Genomic DNA, 18,465 nt, shown 5'->3' on the forward strand with positions numbered 1-18,465 from the left:
ATACTGAGTGTAGGTCACAAATGAAAATAAGAGATCAAATACTCAAAAGGGCGATTAAAACTGGCCTTACCTCAGATAGACAATTATTCACATCAGCTAGAAATAAAGTCATACAAATAATGCGGAAGGCAAAAGCAATTTTTTTTCATGACGATTATTGATAATGCAAAAGGGAATGGGAAAAAAATTTGGCATTGTTCATTCAGCTGTTAATTATACACAGCCTATATTTGTGATAAAAGAAATTACGGAACCAGATGTGGCTACCATTATTGATGAATTAAATAACTCCAAGGCCAAAGATGAATTTGGATTGGATACAAATTTCATTAAGTTACATAAAGAGTTTTTAATATGCCCTATTACACATATGATTAATCAATCAATTAAACAGTCAATTGTTCCACCAGAATGGAAGATGGCCAAAATTACACCAATCTTTAAATCAGGGAGTAGATTAGATATTAATAATTATAGACCAATCAGTATTTTGCCTGTTATATCAAAAATTATCGAAAAATGGATAGCAAAACAATTAATAATGCATTTAAATATATGTGGCTCTCCTCTGCATCCTATGCAATTTGGCTTCCGTGCTCATCATTCAACCGAAACAGCTGTGAATGTCTTAATGGAAAAGGTTAAACTTTCGTTAGACACACATCCTGTTGTTGGTGCTGTTTTCCTGGATTTGAAAAGGGCATTTGATACCGTCAATCACCAAATGCTCTTGTCTAGATTGACAAAATTCAATTTTTCCAAACAGGCCATCAGCTGGATGGACTCATTCTTAACAAATAGAATGCATTGTGTCTTGGTTGATAACATTAAATCTTCTTATCTTGAATGTCCAGTAGGAGTCCCTCAAGGCTCCGTACTTGCACCGATTCTATTTTCCTCATACATAAATGATTTGCCTACAGTATGCCAAAACATCAATATCTTGATGTATGCAGATGATGCAGTAATTTTCACACATGCAAAAACTGTTAAAGACGCATCTCAATTGCTTACATCTGCACTGAACCGGGTACAGGAGTGGCTTACAAAATCATGTTTACTCTTGAATCCTAAAAAAACTGTCTGTATCATGTTTTCTAAACGGCAGATTGAATTGACACGTTCCAATATATTTTTAAATCAAGAAGAACTACAGATTGTAAATGAATTCAAATACCTTGGTGTTGTACTAGATCCCACACTGTCTTTTAAAAATCATATCAAAAGTCTTTCAAAAATTGTGAAATTCAATCTTTCAAATTTTAGATATATCAGACCGTCACTCTCATATAAAGCAGCCAGAATGTTTCTCCACTCTATGATCTTCTCCCATATTGAATACTGCTTTACAAACTGGTCACTCACAAATGCTACAACGCTCAAACCAATGGTGTCACTTTTTAAACGAGCTCTAAAAATATTTGATAAAAACCGCTTTCTTATCATTATTGTCTAATATTACAGAAATATAATCTACTGAGTTTTGAAAATTTCTTAAAGTTTAAATATTCTTGTGCGATATATAAGGTCATACATGGACTTGCCCCACCCCCACTAAATGAATATATTAAATTGAAAACAATGGGAGAAGGGAAAACTGTAACCAGGGCTTCCACCAGAGGTGACTGTATGGTGCCCTACAGACGTACAACATCTGGACAACATGTTTTGTCAGTTAAGGGGTCAGAGATATGGAATACGTTACCGGTTACCGGTTAAGAATCAACTTAAACAATGGTTCAAAACACATCAAAATTGTGCTCACTAGTTGTATTTGTTGTAATGTGGTCGTTTGGGCATTTTTTATGGTACTGTTTTGTTATATGTATGTATATCAAACTAAACCCGGCACTTATTGTGTTTGTTAGTTAGTATTTTGTCATAAATTGCTTGGAGCATATAGAATAGCACTTTACTGGTTATATAAATATGTATGTGTATTTTGTATTTTGTATTTTGTATTAGATGCCCTGTCTGAAAACTGTGGTATCTCGTATCTCGTATAGTAGGGTTGTTGAATTTTATGGAGTCTTGTAACTGCGTTGTATTATATTTAGTGTTTAGTTTTGTTATTTGATACTGTGATGACCTGACGGGGGACTACAGATGTAAAGTAGCCCTATGGGCTAACTCTGGCGTATTTACATGGCTGGAAAGCTAAGATGTTCATTAATATGCATTGTCCCTCTTAAGTAAACAAACAAATAAATAAATAAATAAATAGATTATATGAAACTCCAGTTATTCTAGCTAATGTATATGCACCCATTTGGGATGACCATGCTTTTTTTCAAAAAAAAAATTCTGTCTACCAGATATGGACACACATTACCTTATCTTGGCAGGAGATATGAATTGTGCTCTTTCCAGTTTGGATCGCAGCTCTCTTAGAGTCATATCTCCAACCAAGTCTGCCCAGACTATTGAACTATTTCTCCACTCGTACGGAGTTTCAGATGTTTGGCGTTTCAACAATCCCACCTCTAGGTGTTATTCTTTCTTTTCACACGTTCACAAGACATATTCACGAATAGACTATTTTTAATAGTTTCCTTCCTATTGTCAGTAAATGTGAATATAATGCTATAGTTATCTCTGACCACGCTCCAATGTTGATGACACTAAAGATACCTGTCTCACAAGTCACATACCGCCCATGGCGCCTAAATAGTTTATGGCTTGAATGTTTTGTTCAATTTATCTCATCTGAAATAGTTACATTTTTGGAACACAATCAAACACCAGGCATGTCGTTCTCAACAATATGGGAATCCATGAAAGCGTATTTAAAGGAGAACTCCGGTCAATTTTAACATTGAGCTAATTTTTATGTATATTTGGAGTGCTGTCAATACAGAGAACAACGACAAAAATCGGTGTTGCCTACACCGAGTTATTCTATTTGTAAAATTTGCACCCTGTTGACTTCAATGGGGCAAGTACTAAACCTGCTTTTAGCCTCTTAACATCCTTGATGTGTCATTACAAGTGCACAGAAAATGTGAGTGATTCCTTCTGAGTGAACACGAGTGAATCTGACTGCAGTAGATGTGAAAGATATGTATAAAAATGATGTTATTTAAGCCAGCGCAAATACCTGTTTACATCCTGTTTTTCGGTTGAAGTCCATAGTAGTCGATTGCCGAGTTCACGCGCATAGGTTTAGTTACCTATGATCACGCGCGTGAACTCGGCAATCGACTACTTTGGACTTCAACTGAAAAACAGGATGTAAACAGGTATTTGCGCTGGCTTAAATAACCATTTTTATACATATCTTTCACATCTACTGCAGTCAGATTCACTCGTGTTCACTCAGAAGGAATCACTCACATTTTCTGTGCACTTGTAATGACACATCAAGGATGTTAAGAGGCTAAAAGCAGGTTTAGTACTTGCCCCATTGAAGTCAACAGGGTACAAATTTTAAAAATAGAATAACTTGGTGTAGGCAACACCGATTTTTGTCGTTGTTCTCTGTATTGACAGCACTCCAAATGTACAAAAAAATGAGCTCAATGTTAAAATTGACCGGAGTTCTCCTTTAAGGGGACAAATGATCTCATATTGCGCCCAAAAGAAAAAGAGTGAAATGGCACGGCTCAAGACACGAACTGATGATATATTACATATAGACACAACACTTGCGCAAGCCCCATCATCAGATTTATATAAGCAAAGATTGATACTTCAGACAGAATTCAATCTCCTTAAAACCAAACATATATCAAACCTCCTCAATAGGACACAGCACAGAACTTATGAACATGGAGAGCAGATAGGCAGAATCCTTGCACACCAATTGCGCCAAAAAGCTGCAGCTCAGTCTATATCTGAAATAACAGATGAGTTTGGCACCAAACATATAAATCACTCTAAAATTAACCAGATATTTCATCAGTTTTATTCAAAACTATACACTTCAGAGTCACATAAAGATGAATGCCTGTTCAAGTCTTTTTTTGATCATTTAGAAATCCCTTTAGTGGATGACCGAATGGCTTCTGAACTGGAAAAAGCATTCACAGAGGAAGAATTTCATTCTGCTGTTAAATCTATGCAAAATGGTAAATGTCCAGGACCAGATGGATTTCCTAGTGAATTCTTTAAAGAATTCACTAGAGAATTAGCCCGTCTGTTGCTCTCTACATATAAAGAATCATCCACATCTAGCTCACTCCCTCCTACTATGTGTCAGGCTGTTATATCCCTTATTCTTAAAAAAGAGAAAAACCCAGTAGAATGCGGCTCATATCGTCCAATTTCTCTGTTAAATGTTGACAGTAAAATACTTGCTAAAATGCTAGCCCTACGACTGGAAAAAGTACTTCCTTCATTGATCTCAGATGATCAGACAGGATTTATTAAACATAGACAAATATCTTCTAATATACGTAGATTACTTAATGTTCTTTATGATCCCACTCCACCCAAAGGCAAAGAGGTATTAATATCCCTAGATGCAGAAAAAGCCTTTGATAGGGTGGAGTGGGATTACCTATTTTATACATTGAAATGCTTTGGTTTTGGACCAAAATTTATACATTGGATTGAGACACTTTATTCTCTACCTATGGCAGCTGTTCGGACTAATAACAACTTGTCTGTTTTTTTTATCTACAGCGTGGCACTAGACAGGGCTGCCCCTTGTCACCCCTTCTATTCGCCCTAACAATAGAACCACTAGCTATAGCACTGCATAACAGCGCTGATATTAAGGGCATAATGAGAGGAGGGGCTGAGCATAAAGTGTCGTTATATGCTGATGACATGTTAGCAGGGCTTGACATTAACTTTTTTGCTCACTAGCCAATGTGGCTAGTGGTTTTCCAAAGTTACTAGCCACACAGCATTTTTACTAGCCACATTTTTGTTGTTGTGAAATTACCTGATAAAAGTTGACTATGGCGTGCTAAAATTTACTTGAACTAGATTTACAATTCTTTTAAATGTAAAACCACTGTACACAGTACACACCCAAATCAAGACATAAATATATAACAATACAGGTCATTATCATTAGCTCTGATAAGGTTGTGTGCAGTGTAAAGCTCCTTTTTTTAAATAAAACCATGTATTATGTATTATATGTCGCCACATAGCCGCAAGCACAAGGCAACAATGTGTGCATGTAATACTCATTAGGGCTGTCAAAATTGATCAAAAATGACGTTCGAATATTCCCTCTAAAAAAAAACAACACAGCCTATATTCGAACTATTCGAACATCTGGTTGCGCATTTTGTCAATGACGCGCATTACGACAATAACAGGACAAATTAATACAAAGAGACATAACTACTTGTATAGGTAGTTTATTTAAGTTTAAACATATTTGACAACGTATTACCTAATACACAAAGCACAAAAACAAGTAAATCAACTAATGGCCAAGACCGCAGATCTCACTCTCGCTCGCTCACTCGCAGGCACTCTTTCTCTCTCTCGCCCTCACCCTCATGCTGCGTTCACACCAAATGCGAATAGAGCGTCTGGCGCGAGTGATTTCAATGTTAAGTCCATGTAAAGACGCGTTTACGCGCGTCTGGATGTCTTGCGGCGCGAATGAGGCATCACGCTCTCTGCGCATAACGGTTTAAATGAACAACATCAATAAGAAAATGTTGAATGCTGATCTAGAGTTTTGTGCAAGCAATTTAAGGTCGTGACTCTTATAGCAGGCTTCATTCAGTGATTGAAACAAATATTATTAACTTTAATTGAAGTTTTACAGTATACCGACATTGAACGCTCCGAGCGAGCTGTGCTGTGGTAAACGGAACTTTTCCTTGACATGAAACGGTAAATAATCAAACCAGTGGAAGCCTGCAGTGTATGAAACTGCTGTATCTAACCTACCTTATTCGTGCAATATCTATTCAGTCAGTACAGTAGCCTACACTTTAGTAATGTTTCTGTTTAACATTAACGCTTCTTCCTGTTACCTGACCTCTCAGACAGCGCGTCCACTCGCAAAGCAGACAGCCGCGCCTCTGCTACCGCGGGCGTTTTTCCACATTCGAATATTAATTTTCACCTTCTAAATTCTGTTTTTTAAAACTATTCGAATATATTTGAATTTAGAATTGACAGCCCTAATACTCATGGGAGTTGTAGTGTCGTAGTGTCACACTTATTTCAGATGCCTTTTGAAAAGACAATTATTCAACCCGCCAAAGTGGCTAGTTGGAGTGACTATGTTACCCGCCACGAGCAAAATCCACCCGCATTTGGCGGGTTGGCGGGTGTTAATGTCAAGCCCTGCATGTTAGTATATATGACTGACCCCGTGACCTGTTTGCCAAAGATGTTTGATTTGTTAAATTCCTTTGGCAAGATATCAGGATATAAAATCAATGTGCAGAAAAGTGAGCTTATGTGTATTGACCCTAATTACCAGCTCACTACAATCCAGTCCCTGCAAGTTAAATTATGCACTAACAAATTTAAATATTTAGGTATTTGGATAACCCGTAAGTTTAAAGATCTTTATGAAGCCAATTTCCCTCCACTTTTAAAAAAAGATTTAGATCACTGGAATCTCCTTCCCTTGTCGCTAGGGGGGAGAATAAATGTTATCAAAATGAATATTATGCCCCGTTTTTTGTTTCTTTTCCAGTGTATCCCCATCTTCTTAACAAAATCTTTTTTCATAAATATAGATAAACTTTTGTCCGGCTTTATTTGGAATGGTAAAAACCCGCGTATACGTAGGGAAATTCTGCAACGTCACCGATTACATGGTGGGCTTTCCCTACCCAATTTTCAGTACTACTATTGGTCTGCCAACATTAAAAACATAATACACTGGATTCATTTTTCTAGAGTTGAAGACCCAGGTCCCAAGTGGCTAGAGCTTGAGCGTGCATCCTGCACACAAACATCTTTACATGCACTAGCCTGCTCTAAAATACCCTTTCCAGAATCCATATCAACATACTGCATAAATCCAGTGGTGAGGCACTCCCTCAAGATATGGATACAGTTCAGACGGGCTTTTTCTTTAACTGAGATGTCCATAGATACCCCTTTGGTGGGAAATAACATGTTTGCTCCCTCCATAACTGATGATGCTTTTAAAACATGGACTGAAAAGGGACTGAAAACAGTCAAAGACCTATATATAGGTGGCACCTTTGCAAGTTTTGAACATTTGAGAACACATTTTGACATTCCTAACTCACATTTTTTTAGATATTTACAACTTCGCAGTTTTGTTTCCGCAAATGTTCCATCTTTTCCTTTGATATCACCAGATTCCCTTTTAGACAAAATACTTCAGATGACCCTTTGTCCTGGGGAGGCTGTTGGTACTGTAGGTTATACTCTATACTCAGCATGGACAATTTGAAACCATTAACAACATTAAAACATCAGTGGGAGGAAGAACTGGATACAGAGATATCAGATGAGCTATGGCAGGCCGTTCTCAATAACATACACTCATCTTCTATCTGCCTACGACATACCATTATCCAGTTTAAAGTTACTCATCGTTTACATTGGTCAAAAGCAAAGTTGGCTAGAATTGCACCAGATATTGACCCAGAGTGTGACCGGTGTAATATAGAGCCAGGCACTTTGTCACATATGTTCTGGAGCTGTCCTAAACTGTCTGAGTTTTGGGAGTTGATTTTTGCTTTTCTTTCTAGAGTATTGCATACTCATATTGACCCATCACTGATCATTGCCATTTTTTGAGTAGTACCACAAGAACTTGGCATAGGCAAATGGGATAAAACAGTGATAGCATTTGTAACTCTCTTGGCCAGACGCGTTATTTTATTGAAATGGAAGGATAAGTCTCCACCTGTATTTAAACACTGGATTAACTACTTGGCATAGGCAAATGGGATAAAACAGTGATAGCATTTGTAACTTTCTTGGCCAGACGCATTATTTTATTGAAATGGAAGGATAAGTCTCCACCTGTATTTAAACACTGGATTAACGATGTTATGCACTATTTAACACTTGAGCAAATTCGTTATAATTTGCAGGGTAATAACATTAAATTCAGTAATATCTGGCAACCTGTTCTTACATTAATTGAACAAATGGACTATAATGACATTGTATGATGTGATTGTTGTTTTCCTCCCCCCCTTTTTTTTTTTTTTTGCCTTTACACTAGTGGTGCGATGTGGGTGGGTGGGTTCTGGGTTGTTAAGTGTCTGTTGTTTGTTGTATGTTAAAATACAATAAAAAGACTTTGATCAAAAAAAAAATTTTAATCACGATTATTTAACACGATTATAGGTGGGCGATATGATCAAAGTCTTATTTCATGATATGAGTCATTTTAAATGTCAATGAAATTTCACAATTATCAATACTTCGGAAAAAACTAATACAAGGTTAATTATTGTAAGTCAGTGGTTCTCAGACTGGGTGCGGCACATAACTGAAATATTGAACAGTTATTGAACTGAACTGAATCAACATTGAACTGACTTGAGCTGAAAAACAACACTATGTTTAGTTGATCTGCTTATAATTGAGCTATTCATAACTCAAACTGCTCTGTTTATTGAACAACAAACCCACTAAACTCAGAAACCATTGAACTGCATTAATGGTTTCATTCTGCTCAACTTTTAATTAGTAAACTTTACGCAGTTATATTATTTTCATTTCTATAAGAAAACATGTCAAACTCAGAGTGTGCTTGTGAGGGCCCGCCGTAACCAGTTAAACTTTCAGATGCCTGCTGAAAATCATCTGTATGACCTCTGACATTAAAGCTTAAAACTAGGAAGATCAGTTCGACTAAAGGAGAAATGGCAACTGGAAAATATTTGCAAAATGCTCCAATAATAAGTTGTCACTCCTAAAAACCAACATAAGAGGTTCTCAAAATTCTCAGACAAATTACCGTTACATTTTCCTCAGCTGTAGGCAAAGACAAGTTTCAAATCAGTGCTTCACCTGGAGGCTATAGCGCTAAATTAATCCCCTAGTTTAGTGCAACCTACTGTTTTAGATGAGGAAGTTGCTCAACTGCATTTGTGAGAAAATCTGCCTGGACACATTTGTGAGAAAATCGAGTCGAAAGATCTCATAAAAAGCCTAGTGTCACACAATCATAACAGACAGATATGCATTTGTATGCACTAGATTTGGTATTTGTTCAAAGGTTACATGCAATTTGTAGAATGGTTTGTATTTATTTGTGAAGTATTATCTTGGCTCATTTATTTATATTTGTAAAACACAATACATATTTGTTACTCCACTGCATTTTCACTCAAACTGACCTTTGTACACATTGCTTTCTGTTTGTTTGCGAGTCGAGGTTTTTTTTTTTTGCAAAGCAGATCGAGTTTGTTTGCGAGTTGAGTTTTCCTTTGCAAAGCAGATTGAGTTTGTTTGCGCGTCGAGTTTTCCTTTGCGAAGTAGATCGAGTTTGTTTGCAAAATGCCTAATTTGTTTGTTTAATTATGGCACATAATTCGCTCCATAGTCCGCTAGCGAGTTGAGAGATTTGTGCTCGCGCATTACTTGGATGCGCTCTCGACATTTGACATTAAAATAACGCCATAGACATGGCCTCAAATGAACTATAAAAAGGTGAAGATAATCGTGTCTGAAAACTGCAATAGATTTTTTATTGGTTAAAATCAATACAATAGATCTAATATTTTTCTGTGGCTGCTTGACCATGAGATCGGCGCCTATGATCACTTAGAAGCGGTGCTAAACTGCAGTGGAAAAGCAAACCGAGCCAAAAATAAAGAGAGCCGAGCTGAGCCCAGTCGTGCCGAGTCGAACCAGTGGAAAAGTGCCTTTAGACGTTCTACTAACTGTAAGTAAATCGCAACTACATATCAACTAACTCTTTTATTAGTACTTACTCTTAGTACTAATATATATATATATATATATGTATGAAGATTTCAGATGCAAAAGCCTCTAAGTGCCATCTGAAATTTTCTTCTAGAATGATCATTTTTATCAAGGTCGTATATTTAAGTTCAGCAATTTCACTTAAATGGTAATGAAAATAACCTATTAATTGTTTTTAAGTGAAATTACTGAACTTAAATATACAAGCTTGATAAAAATTATCATTCTAGAAGAAAATTTCAGATGGCACTTAGAGGCTTTTGCATCTGAACTCTTCATATATATATACTAACTAACTTACTCAAGAGTATTAGTAGACTGTTAAAATAAGTTGACATGTATAATAAAGTGTTAGCAGAAATTAAACAGTCTACTCATACTCATACTCTATTGACTTGTAGTTCACATGCCTTTGGCTTGCTCAGTTGGGGATACTTAATTTAATTAATCAATCAACAATACTATTGATCAGCATTACCAAACGTGGACGTTTTACACTAGAAACAAACACTGATGTACTATTTTATTTAATACTGTGAAGCTGCTTTGATACAATCTGTATTGTGAAAAGCGCTATATAAATAAAGTTGACTTGACTTGACATGTAGTTGCAAAGTAACTTCTGGTTAGAAGAATGTCTAAAGTGAACCATCGAAATAGTTACCACAGTTTATTTCTTTAGCACTTTTTAGAATACAAAACTGTTTAAAAGCAGCTTAACAGAAGATGTATGTATCATATATGCACAAAACAGCATAATTATTTCGATTAATGCCAATATTATTTGTGGTTCAGATCGATGATGTTGCTATCAGTGAAGAGTCTGATCAGTGGTGCGTTTCCCGAAAGCATCGTTAGCCAACTATGGTCGCAAGTTCCGTCGTTATCAGCATAGTTCAACGATTTGGTGTTTCCCGAAACCATCGTTCCAACGAACGTTTGCAAACAGCATCGCAAACTTGTGTGGTTGGAATGACAGCTCTCGAGCTGTGGTTAGAAGCACAGTTTCTAGTTTACATGAGATGTAGACTGAATAAATCCTTATCTTTAGCAAAATAAGCAAGCTGACATTCAGTACAACCTGTGTTATTTATTTAGAATACATACAAATGTAATTTACGTCTTTTAGTTTGTTAAGAGATTTAAAGCACCCTTTTTTGAAGACTGCGCATGTGCGAACGTGCTCTACTATGTAAGAACGAGACAAATATTGAGTCTGGTAATAAAGCAAAATAACTGAGAAAAATTAGAAATGGTCTTCAGATGCCATGTCTGTAACTTATATAACAAAATCTAGCAGACAGATTAATTAAAATAAATTATTAGTCCACCACGTGCGAGACGTCATAAACCAACGTGGTTGAACGATACTTTGCGACATACGGTTTCGGGAAAAAGTCGTGACTAGCTAGTTGATTTCTCCAACGATGCATCGTACTATGGTAGTTAAGCAGCGAGCTATATAGTTGTACGGGAAACGCACCCAAGAGCAGCATCTAAAACTTCTCTAGGCCAACAGAGCTGATGATATTGATAAAACGCCGCTGTCTGAGATTATTGTTATGTTGAGGGTCTAAACACTGTCAAACTGTTGTGTAGTGAAGGTGAACTCAGGTCTGCAGTTTTAATACTAGTATTGATCTAATATTAACTGAGTATGTTTTTCTGGCTGCCTCTAGAATCTCACTCTCTATTCAGTGCCATTTGCTCTTTATGCATAGTATATGATTGCAGAATAAATACATGTTTTTATTGAATATTGATGGATTAATACATTTTGTAGAAAAAATAAATCATTAAAGTGGTTTGTTTTGGTAAAAACTCGTATATATGTATGATGTGGCAATAACCTTTAAGCCTTTGACCCCCAACTATCCAGAGTCTGGGTAAAAAAATAAAAATTAAAAATACCTTATTGCCGCCTCATACAGTTATAACATTTAAAAGACTCACCAGGATGGGGCCCCAGTATTGATACAAATACTTAAGCAATAAAGTAATGTGTTTTGCATAATATCAAAGTTAATACTTGTTCAAAACAATCACTTTAGTTCTGTTTATTTTAATAAATAAAGGAAATGCATTTTTGTTTATACTGTCATTAAAATTAAACTGTTAATTTTAAAAACACAGAAAAAAAAAAAGTTCAACGATTTGGTGTTTCCCGAAACCTTCGTTCCAACGAACGTTTGCAAACAGCATCGCAAACTTGTGTGGTTGGAATGACAGCTCTCGAGCTGTGGTTAGAAGCACAGTTTCTAGTTTACATGAGATGTAGACTGAATAAATCCTTATCTTTAGCAAAATAAGCAAGCTGACATTCAGTACAACCTGTGTTATTTATTTAGAATACATACAAATGTAATTTACGTCTTTTAGTTTAAGAGATTTAAAGCACCCTTTTTTGAAGACTGCGCATGTGCGAACGTGCTCTACTATGTAAGAACGAGACAAATATTGAGTCTGGTAATAAAGCAAAATAACTGAGAAAAATTAGAAATGGTCTTCAGATGCCATGTCTGTAACTTATATAACAAAATTTAGCAGACAGATTAATTAAAATAAATTATTAGTCCACCACGTGGGAGACGTCATAAACCAACGTGGTTGAACGATACTTTGCGACATACGGTTTCGGGAAACAGTCGTGACTAGCTAGTTGATTTCTCCAACGATGCATCGTACTATGGTAGTTAAGCAGCGAGCTATATAGTTGTACAGGAAACGCACCACAGAGCAGCATCTAAAACTTCTCTAGGCCAACAGAGCTGATGATATTGATAAAACGCTGCTGTCTGAGATTATTGTTATGTTGAGGGTCTAAACACTGTCAAACTGTTGTGTAGTGAAGGTGAACTCAGGTCTGCAGTTTTAATACTAGTATTGATCTAATATTAACTGAGTATGTTTTTCTGGCTGCCTCTAGAATCTCACTCTCTATTCAGAGCCATTTGCTCTTTATGCATAGTATATGATTGCAGAATAAATACATGTTTTTATTGAATATTGATGGATTAATACATTTTGTAGAAAAAATAAATCATTAAAGTGGTTTGTTTTGGTAAAAACTCGTATATATGTATGATGTGGCAATAACCTTTAAGCCTTTGACCCCTAACTATCCAGAGTCTGGGTAAAAAAATAAAAATAAAAAATACCTTATTGCCGCCTCATACAGTTATAACATTTAAAAGACTCACCAGGATGGGGCCCCAGTATTGATACAAATACTTTAGCAATAAAGTAATGTGTTTTGCATAATATCAAAGTTAATACTTGTTCAAAACAATCATTTTAGTTCTGTTTATTTTAATAAATAAAGGAAATGCATTTTTGTTTATACTGTCATTAAAATTAAACTGTTAATTTTAAAAACACAGAAAAAAAATATTTAAAAACTATAGATTCTGAAAGCTTTGAAGGAGATCCCATAAACAAATTATATTGGGTTTACAGTAGTAACAATAATTGTGATATTTTATTATATGATTGATATATATATATTTAAATATAATGGTTTCATTATAAATATGATGATTATCTCTAAGTTGGACACCCAACTTTATACGATATTTACCATCTGAATCAAAACATGTCATGTCAACAAATGGAAAAGTAAGCCAGCTGTTGATTATCATGTTATTTTTTTTTCCTTTTTTTAGCCTAATTATGTTAGCAACAGCAAACTTTACATATTCTTCAGAATAACTGTTGATTTAAGTATCATCAGTCACCATTTACAAGTAAATCAATTACATGTAATCATTTCACATGAACACTGCTTTTTCTTCATGTCAGTGTTTCTGTGATATTTTAAAATAATGGTTTCTGTTAAATCTGGTTAAAAATTTTAGCCGCCTTTCTCTTTTATTCGAACATTTTGACTACTGAAATATTGATGTCTCATTACTTTTAATATGCAGGTCATTATCTGCCCCCAAATGCCTGATGTTCATTATTAATTAACAGTTTGTTGGCAACATGGGTAAATAAAACCTGTGCGGGAACATGCGAGGATCTCCATGTGTGATATTAGGAAGTCAGTTTCTACATGTAGTATGATTTTATATTTATTTTAACAGAGGTTTTTGTGTCTCTGTTCATCTTAATGTGTTTTCAGTGGTGGGAGAGCTGACCAGATCAGAGATGTGTCCTGTCAGACCAGCACATCCTCCTCCTGTCAGAAACACATCAGTCATCATGACACAGAAGCAGCCCTACAGCTCGATTCTCACCAGCCAGTGCATGATGATCTGCAGAGAGTCAAAGACCAGCACAAAACCAGCATGAAGAACAAGTATGAGAGCTTATTTGAGGGAATCAAACTACAAGAGAATCAGACCCCCCTGAACAGGATTTACACACAGCTGTACATCATAGAGGGAGAGAGTGAAGGGGTGAATGAAGAACATGAGGTATTACAGATGGAGAAAAGTTACAAGACCCTCCAAGACACTCTAATCAACTGCAATGACATATTTGATCCTTCACCTGAACTAGGATATGAGGAGAAGAGAAGAGAGAAGAAGGACAAAATCAAGACTGTTCTTACTAAAGGCATCGCTGGAATTGGAAAAACCGTCTCTGTGCAGAAGTTCATTCTGGACTGGGCAGAGGGAAAAGCCAATCGGGATGTAGATTTCATGTTTGTTCTTCCATTTAGAGAGCTGAACTTGATTAAAGATCACCAGTACAGTCTTCACAGACTTCTGCTGGACTTTCATCCTGAACTTCAAGATCTGGACTCAAAGATTTATGATGAATGTACAGTTGTGTTCATCTTTGATGGTCTGGATGAAAGCAAAATTACACTGATGTTTTCAGACAGTAAGAAAGTTTCTGATATGGCTGAGTCTTCATCAGTGGGTGTGTTGATGTCAAACCTCATGAAAGGAGATCTGCTTCCCTCTGCTCTCATCTGGATCACCACCAGACCAGCAGCAGCCAATCAGATCCCCTCCAAATACATCAACCGCATGACAGAAATTCAGGGATTCAATGAGCCTCAGAAGGAGGAATATTTCAGGAAGAGAATCAGTGATGAGGATCAAGCCAGCAGAATCATCTCACACATCAGAAGAGCAAGAAGCCTCCACATCATGTGCCACATACCCGTCTTCTGCTGGATCTCATCCACTGTGCTTCAAAATATCCTGAAACAAGATCTCAGTGCAGAAATCCCTCAAACTCTGACTGAAATGTACATACACTTCCTCCTCATTCAAACTAGTATGAGGAACCAGAAGTATGAAGAGAGAGATCCAGAGAAACTCCTGCAGTCCAACAGAGGAGTGATTGTGAAACTTGCTGAACTGGCTTTCAATCAGCTGATGAAGGGCAATGTGATGTTCTATGAGGAGGACCTGATTGAGAGCGGCATAGACGTCACTGACGCCTCAGTGTATTCTGGGATTTGCACTGAGATCTTTAAGGAGGAATCTGTGATTTTTCACAGGAAGGTTTACAGCTTTGTACATCTCAGCTTTCAGGAGTTTTTTGCAGCACTGTATGTGTTTTTCTGTTATTTACACAAGAACAGTGAAGTTATGAAAATGTTCCTGACAGGAAAGTCCAGAACTTGGTGTAGATTTGTTTCTCTGGATGTGTTTCTGAAGGGAGCAATGAATAAAGCCTTGAAGAGTAAAAATGGACACCTGGATCTTTTCCTTCGATTCCTTCATGGCATCTCACTGAAGTCCAATCAGAGACTCTTAAAGGATCTGCTGATTCACACAAAGAACAACCCAAAGAGCATCAAGAAAATAATCCAAAACCTTAAAAAACACGAAAACACAGAAAGTCCAAAAGACAATGTCAGCCCTGAAAGATGGATGAATCTGTGTCACTGCTTGATTGAGATGAAGGATAGTTCTCTTGTTGAAGAAATGCAGGCATTTTTACAATCTGGAACAAGTAACCAAAACCTTACTCTTGCACAATGTTCAACTTTGGCAAACTTGATCTTAATGTCAGAAAAGGTGATGGATGAGTTTGACCTTAAAAACAACATATCATCACAAGAGGGTCGAAGGAGACTGTTACCTGCTCTGAGGAACTGCAGAAAAGCTCTGTGAGTGTGAAAAATGAACATAATATCAACTGATTTGAAATATGAACATAATACCTCTCATGTAGGCTAATAGTTTAGCTGAATGCGCTTTAATTACCTTTTTATTTACATAAATTTGATGTGTCTACAGATTAAAATATTTAAAATAATTATTTTAATTTGTAATTATAATTGAAATCCAAGTAATTACATTTCTGAAGTTTTAAAAGCTGAATATATTTTCAACCAATGAATTTACATGACTTTTCCATTGTTCATAATTTGCTGGATAAGGATTAAGCATTTTTAGAAAAAATATATTCATTTTCCTGGTCTAGAAATCACACTTTTAAAATTAGGCTACCTCATATATCTAGTTGCGGTGATGATGTATTAAAATAAGAAATATCTTGATTTAGGTCAGTGGTTTTCAATCCCAGGACTGTACATTTTTAATGTCTAATGTTATAGTTGTGTACGAGTCCCTCAGATGTCACCAGTGTGAAAAAATGGATCTCACAATTATAGTCACTGCTAGTAAGGAGTCAAATATGCAGAAGGTTCTGGAAAAGCAAAGAATGTGCAGGAACTGAGGTTTTTTTTTCTAAAGACCATTGGGCAGTTTAACTGTTCGGGACAAACAAGGGACTCATGAACAACCATTACAAAAAACAAAACAAACAAAAAAAACAGTTGTGGATCATTCAGGTAATGACACACAATATTAAAAATCAAGCCTATGTAATTTGCCTTGTATTTTGTGTTTGTATTTTGTCTTGTGGACTAGGCTATTGAACATCTGTTATGTGAAAAAGCTTTTTCAGGGCAGTACTAAATAGAATGTAGTATATGTGTCTTTATGATCCTTCTTATAAAAAAAATAAATAAAAAAAAATAAAAATGTTTTGGGGGGTTGCCTGTCCATCCCATCTTGTATACCGCCAAGAGAAATCTGGTTACTGTACACACGCAACATCTAACAGCTGGTGCATCAGACAGTTTGAGTAAAAATATATGAAACGGCTGTGCTTCAGCAACAACAACATCATACCTTGGTTCTTTAAAGCAGCAAAAAAACAATGTTATTTGCATATCGAGCAGAAACAAAGCAACCTCGGCATCTGTTTTCAGGCCTTGGTAGCACTTTATTTTAGAGTCCTTTTCCTCTTGTACATAATATGTACTTATTATATAAGCTAATAAATATGTTATAATAGTAATTACAATAACTAGGTACTAACTAGGTACTAACCATGAACCTACCCCTAAACCTAACCTTATCCCATGCAGTTACCTTATATTACCCAGTACTTTCTAAAGTAAGTACACTGTAAGAACATGTAAGTGTATGTAATGTAAAATATAAGTGCAACCCAGGCCTTCCCGCTCTCTAACGTCTCTCCAGTGCTCAGAAGCTTCTCCATCATTAACAAGCTCTTGACTGATCATAACCTTTTAACAAGAGTCCTCTCTTTTTTTCAGATTAACATCCTGTAATCTCACTGATCAGCACTGTGAAACTATGGCTTCAGTTCTACAGTCTTCAAACTCCTCCCTGAGAGAGCTGGACCTGAGTAACAATGACCTGCAGGATTCAGGAGTGAAGCTGCTCAGTGCTGGACTGAAGAATCCAAACTGTCAACTCAACATTTTGAGGTACTTAGAAGTTGTATGTATATAGCGCCTTTCCGTAGCTCAATGTCACTTTACATTGTACTTTACATTGTACATTACAATACATTTACACACCCACACACACATTACAAACACATAAGGATACATATAGCCACATTATCCAAAGTACATGTTAAATAGATATGTTTTTAGCTGAGTCTTGAAGGTAGCCATAGATGAGATATAACAAAGTGTAAGGGGTAGTGAATTCCATAATTTAGGATTAAGAGCAGGCACGCTCAACTCGCAAAATAATTTATGGGTGCGAGTAATAAAAACGTTTATCAAAAATAAAGATGAAAAACCGCACTCTCAGGTTCTATTTTCATAAATTTATTATTAATATGTCCTCACAGACGCGTTTCGGCCTAAGCCATCATCAGTGTGTACTATGAAGCACCGAAAAGATTGAAAAAACAAATCTTTTCGGTGTTTCATAGTACACACTGATGATGGCTTAGGCCGAAACGCGTCTGTGAGGACATATTAATAATAAATTTATGAAAATAGAACCTGAGAGTGCGGTTTTTCATCTTTATTTTCCATAATTTAGGAGCATTAACTCTAAATGAACTTCCACCTACAGTGGACAAAAAAAAAAAAAAGTTCAGCTGATCTAAGCAGGGTGGTAGGAGTAAAGTAGATCAGATGGATATGGAGGTGCAAGACCATTAAAAGCCTTAAATGTTAGAAGTAATATCTTAAAGTGAATTTGTGATGCCACGGGCAACCAGTGATGAGCAGAGGAGTAATGTGAGCAGAATGCCTGGTCGATGTGAGAACACACACTGTAATCGATTGATGCATGAATTAAGGTGTCAGCATCGGCTAGAGAAGATCGAAGATGTGCAATATTACGATAATCGGAAAAAAAATTGTTTTTAACAGCAGAAGAA

General features: G+C 36.2%; 1 protein-coding gene across 2 annotated transcripts in view; it reads left to right on the forward strand.

Annotated features, from left to right (window-relative positions):
- LOC308688100 (protein NLRC3-like) overlaps window positions 1-18,465 on the forward strand; it is a 77,789-nt gene that overhangs the window by 19,681 nt on the left and 39,643 nt on the right. For both annotated transcript variants that reach the window (XM_081360985.1, XM_081360984.1), the window contains exons 3-4: window positions 13,967-15,916; window positions 17,378-17,551. In XM_081360985.1, the coding sequence (XP_081217111.1) occupies window positions 13,967-15,916; window positions 17,378-17,551 (2,124 nt within the window). The remainder of the gene's footprint in view (window positions 1-13,966; window positions 15,917-17,377; window positions 17,552-18,465) is intronic.

This window comes from Scardinius erythrophthalmus, assembly GCF_964197995.2.
Source record: "Scardinius erythrophthalmus genome assembly, chromosome: 1".
NCBI classification, from domain to species: domain Eukaryota; kingdom Metazoa; phylum Chordata; class Actinopteri; order Cypriniformes; family Leuciscidae; genus Scardinius; species Scardinius erythrophthalmus.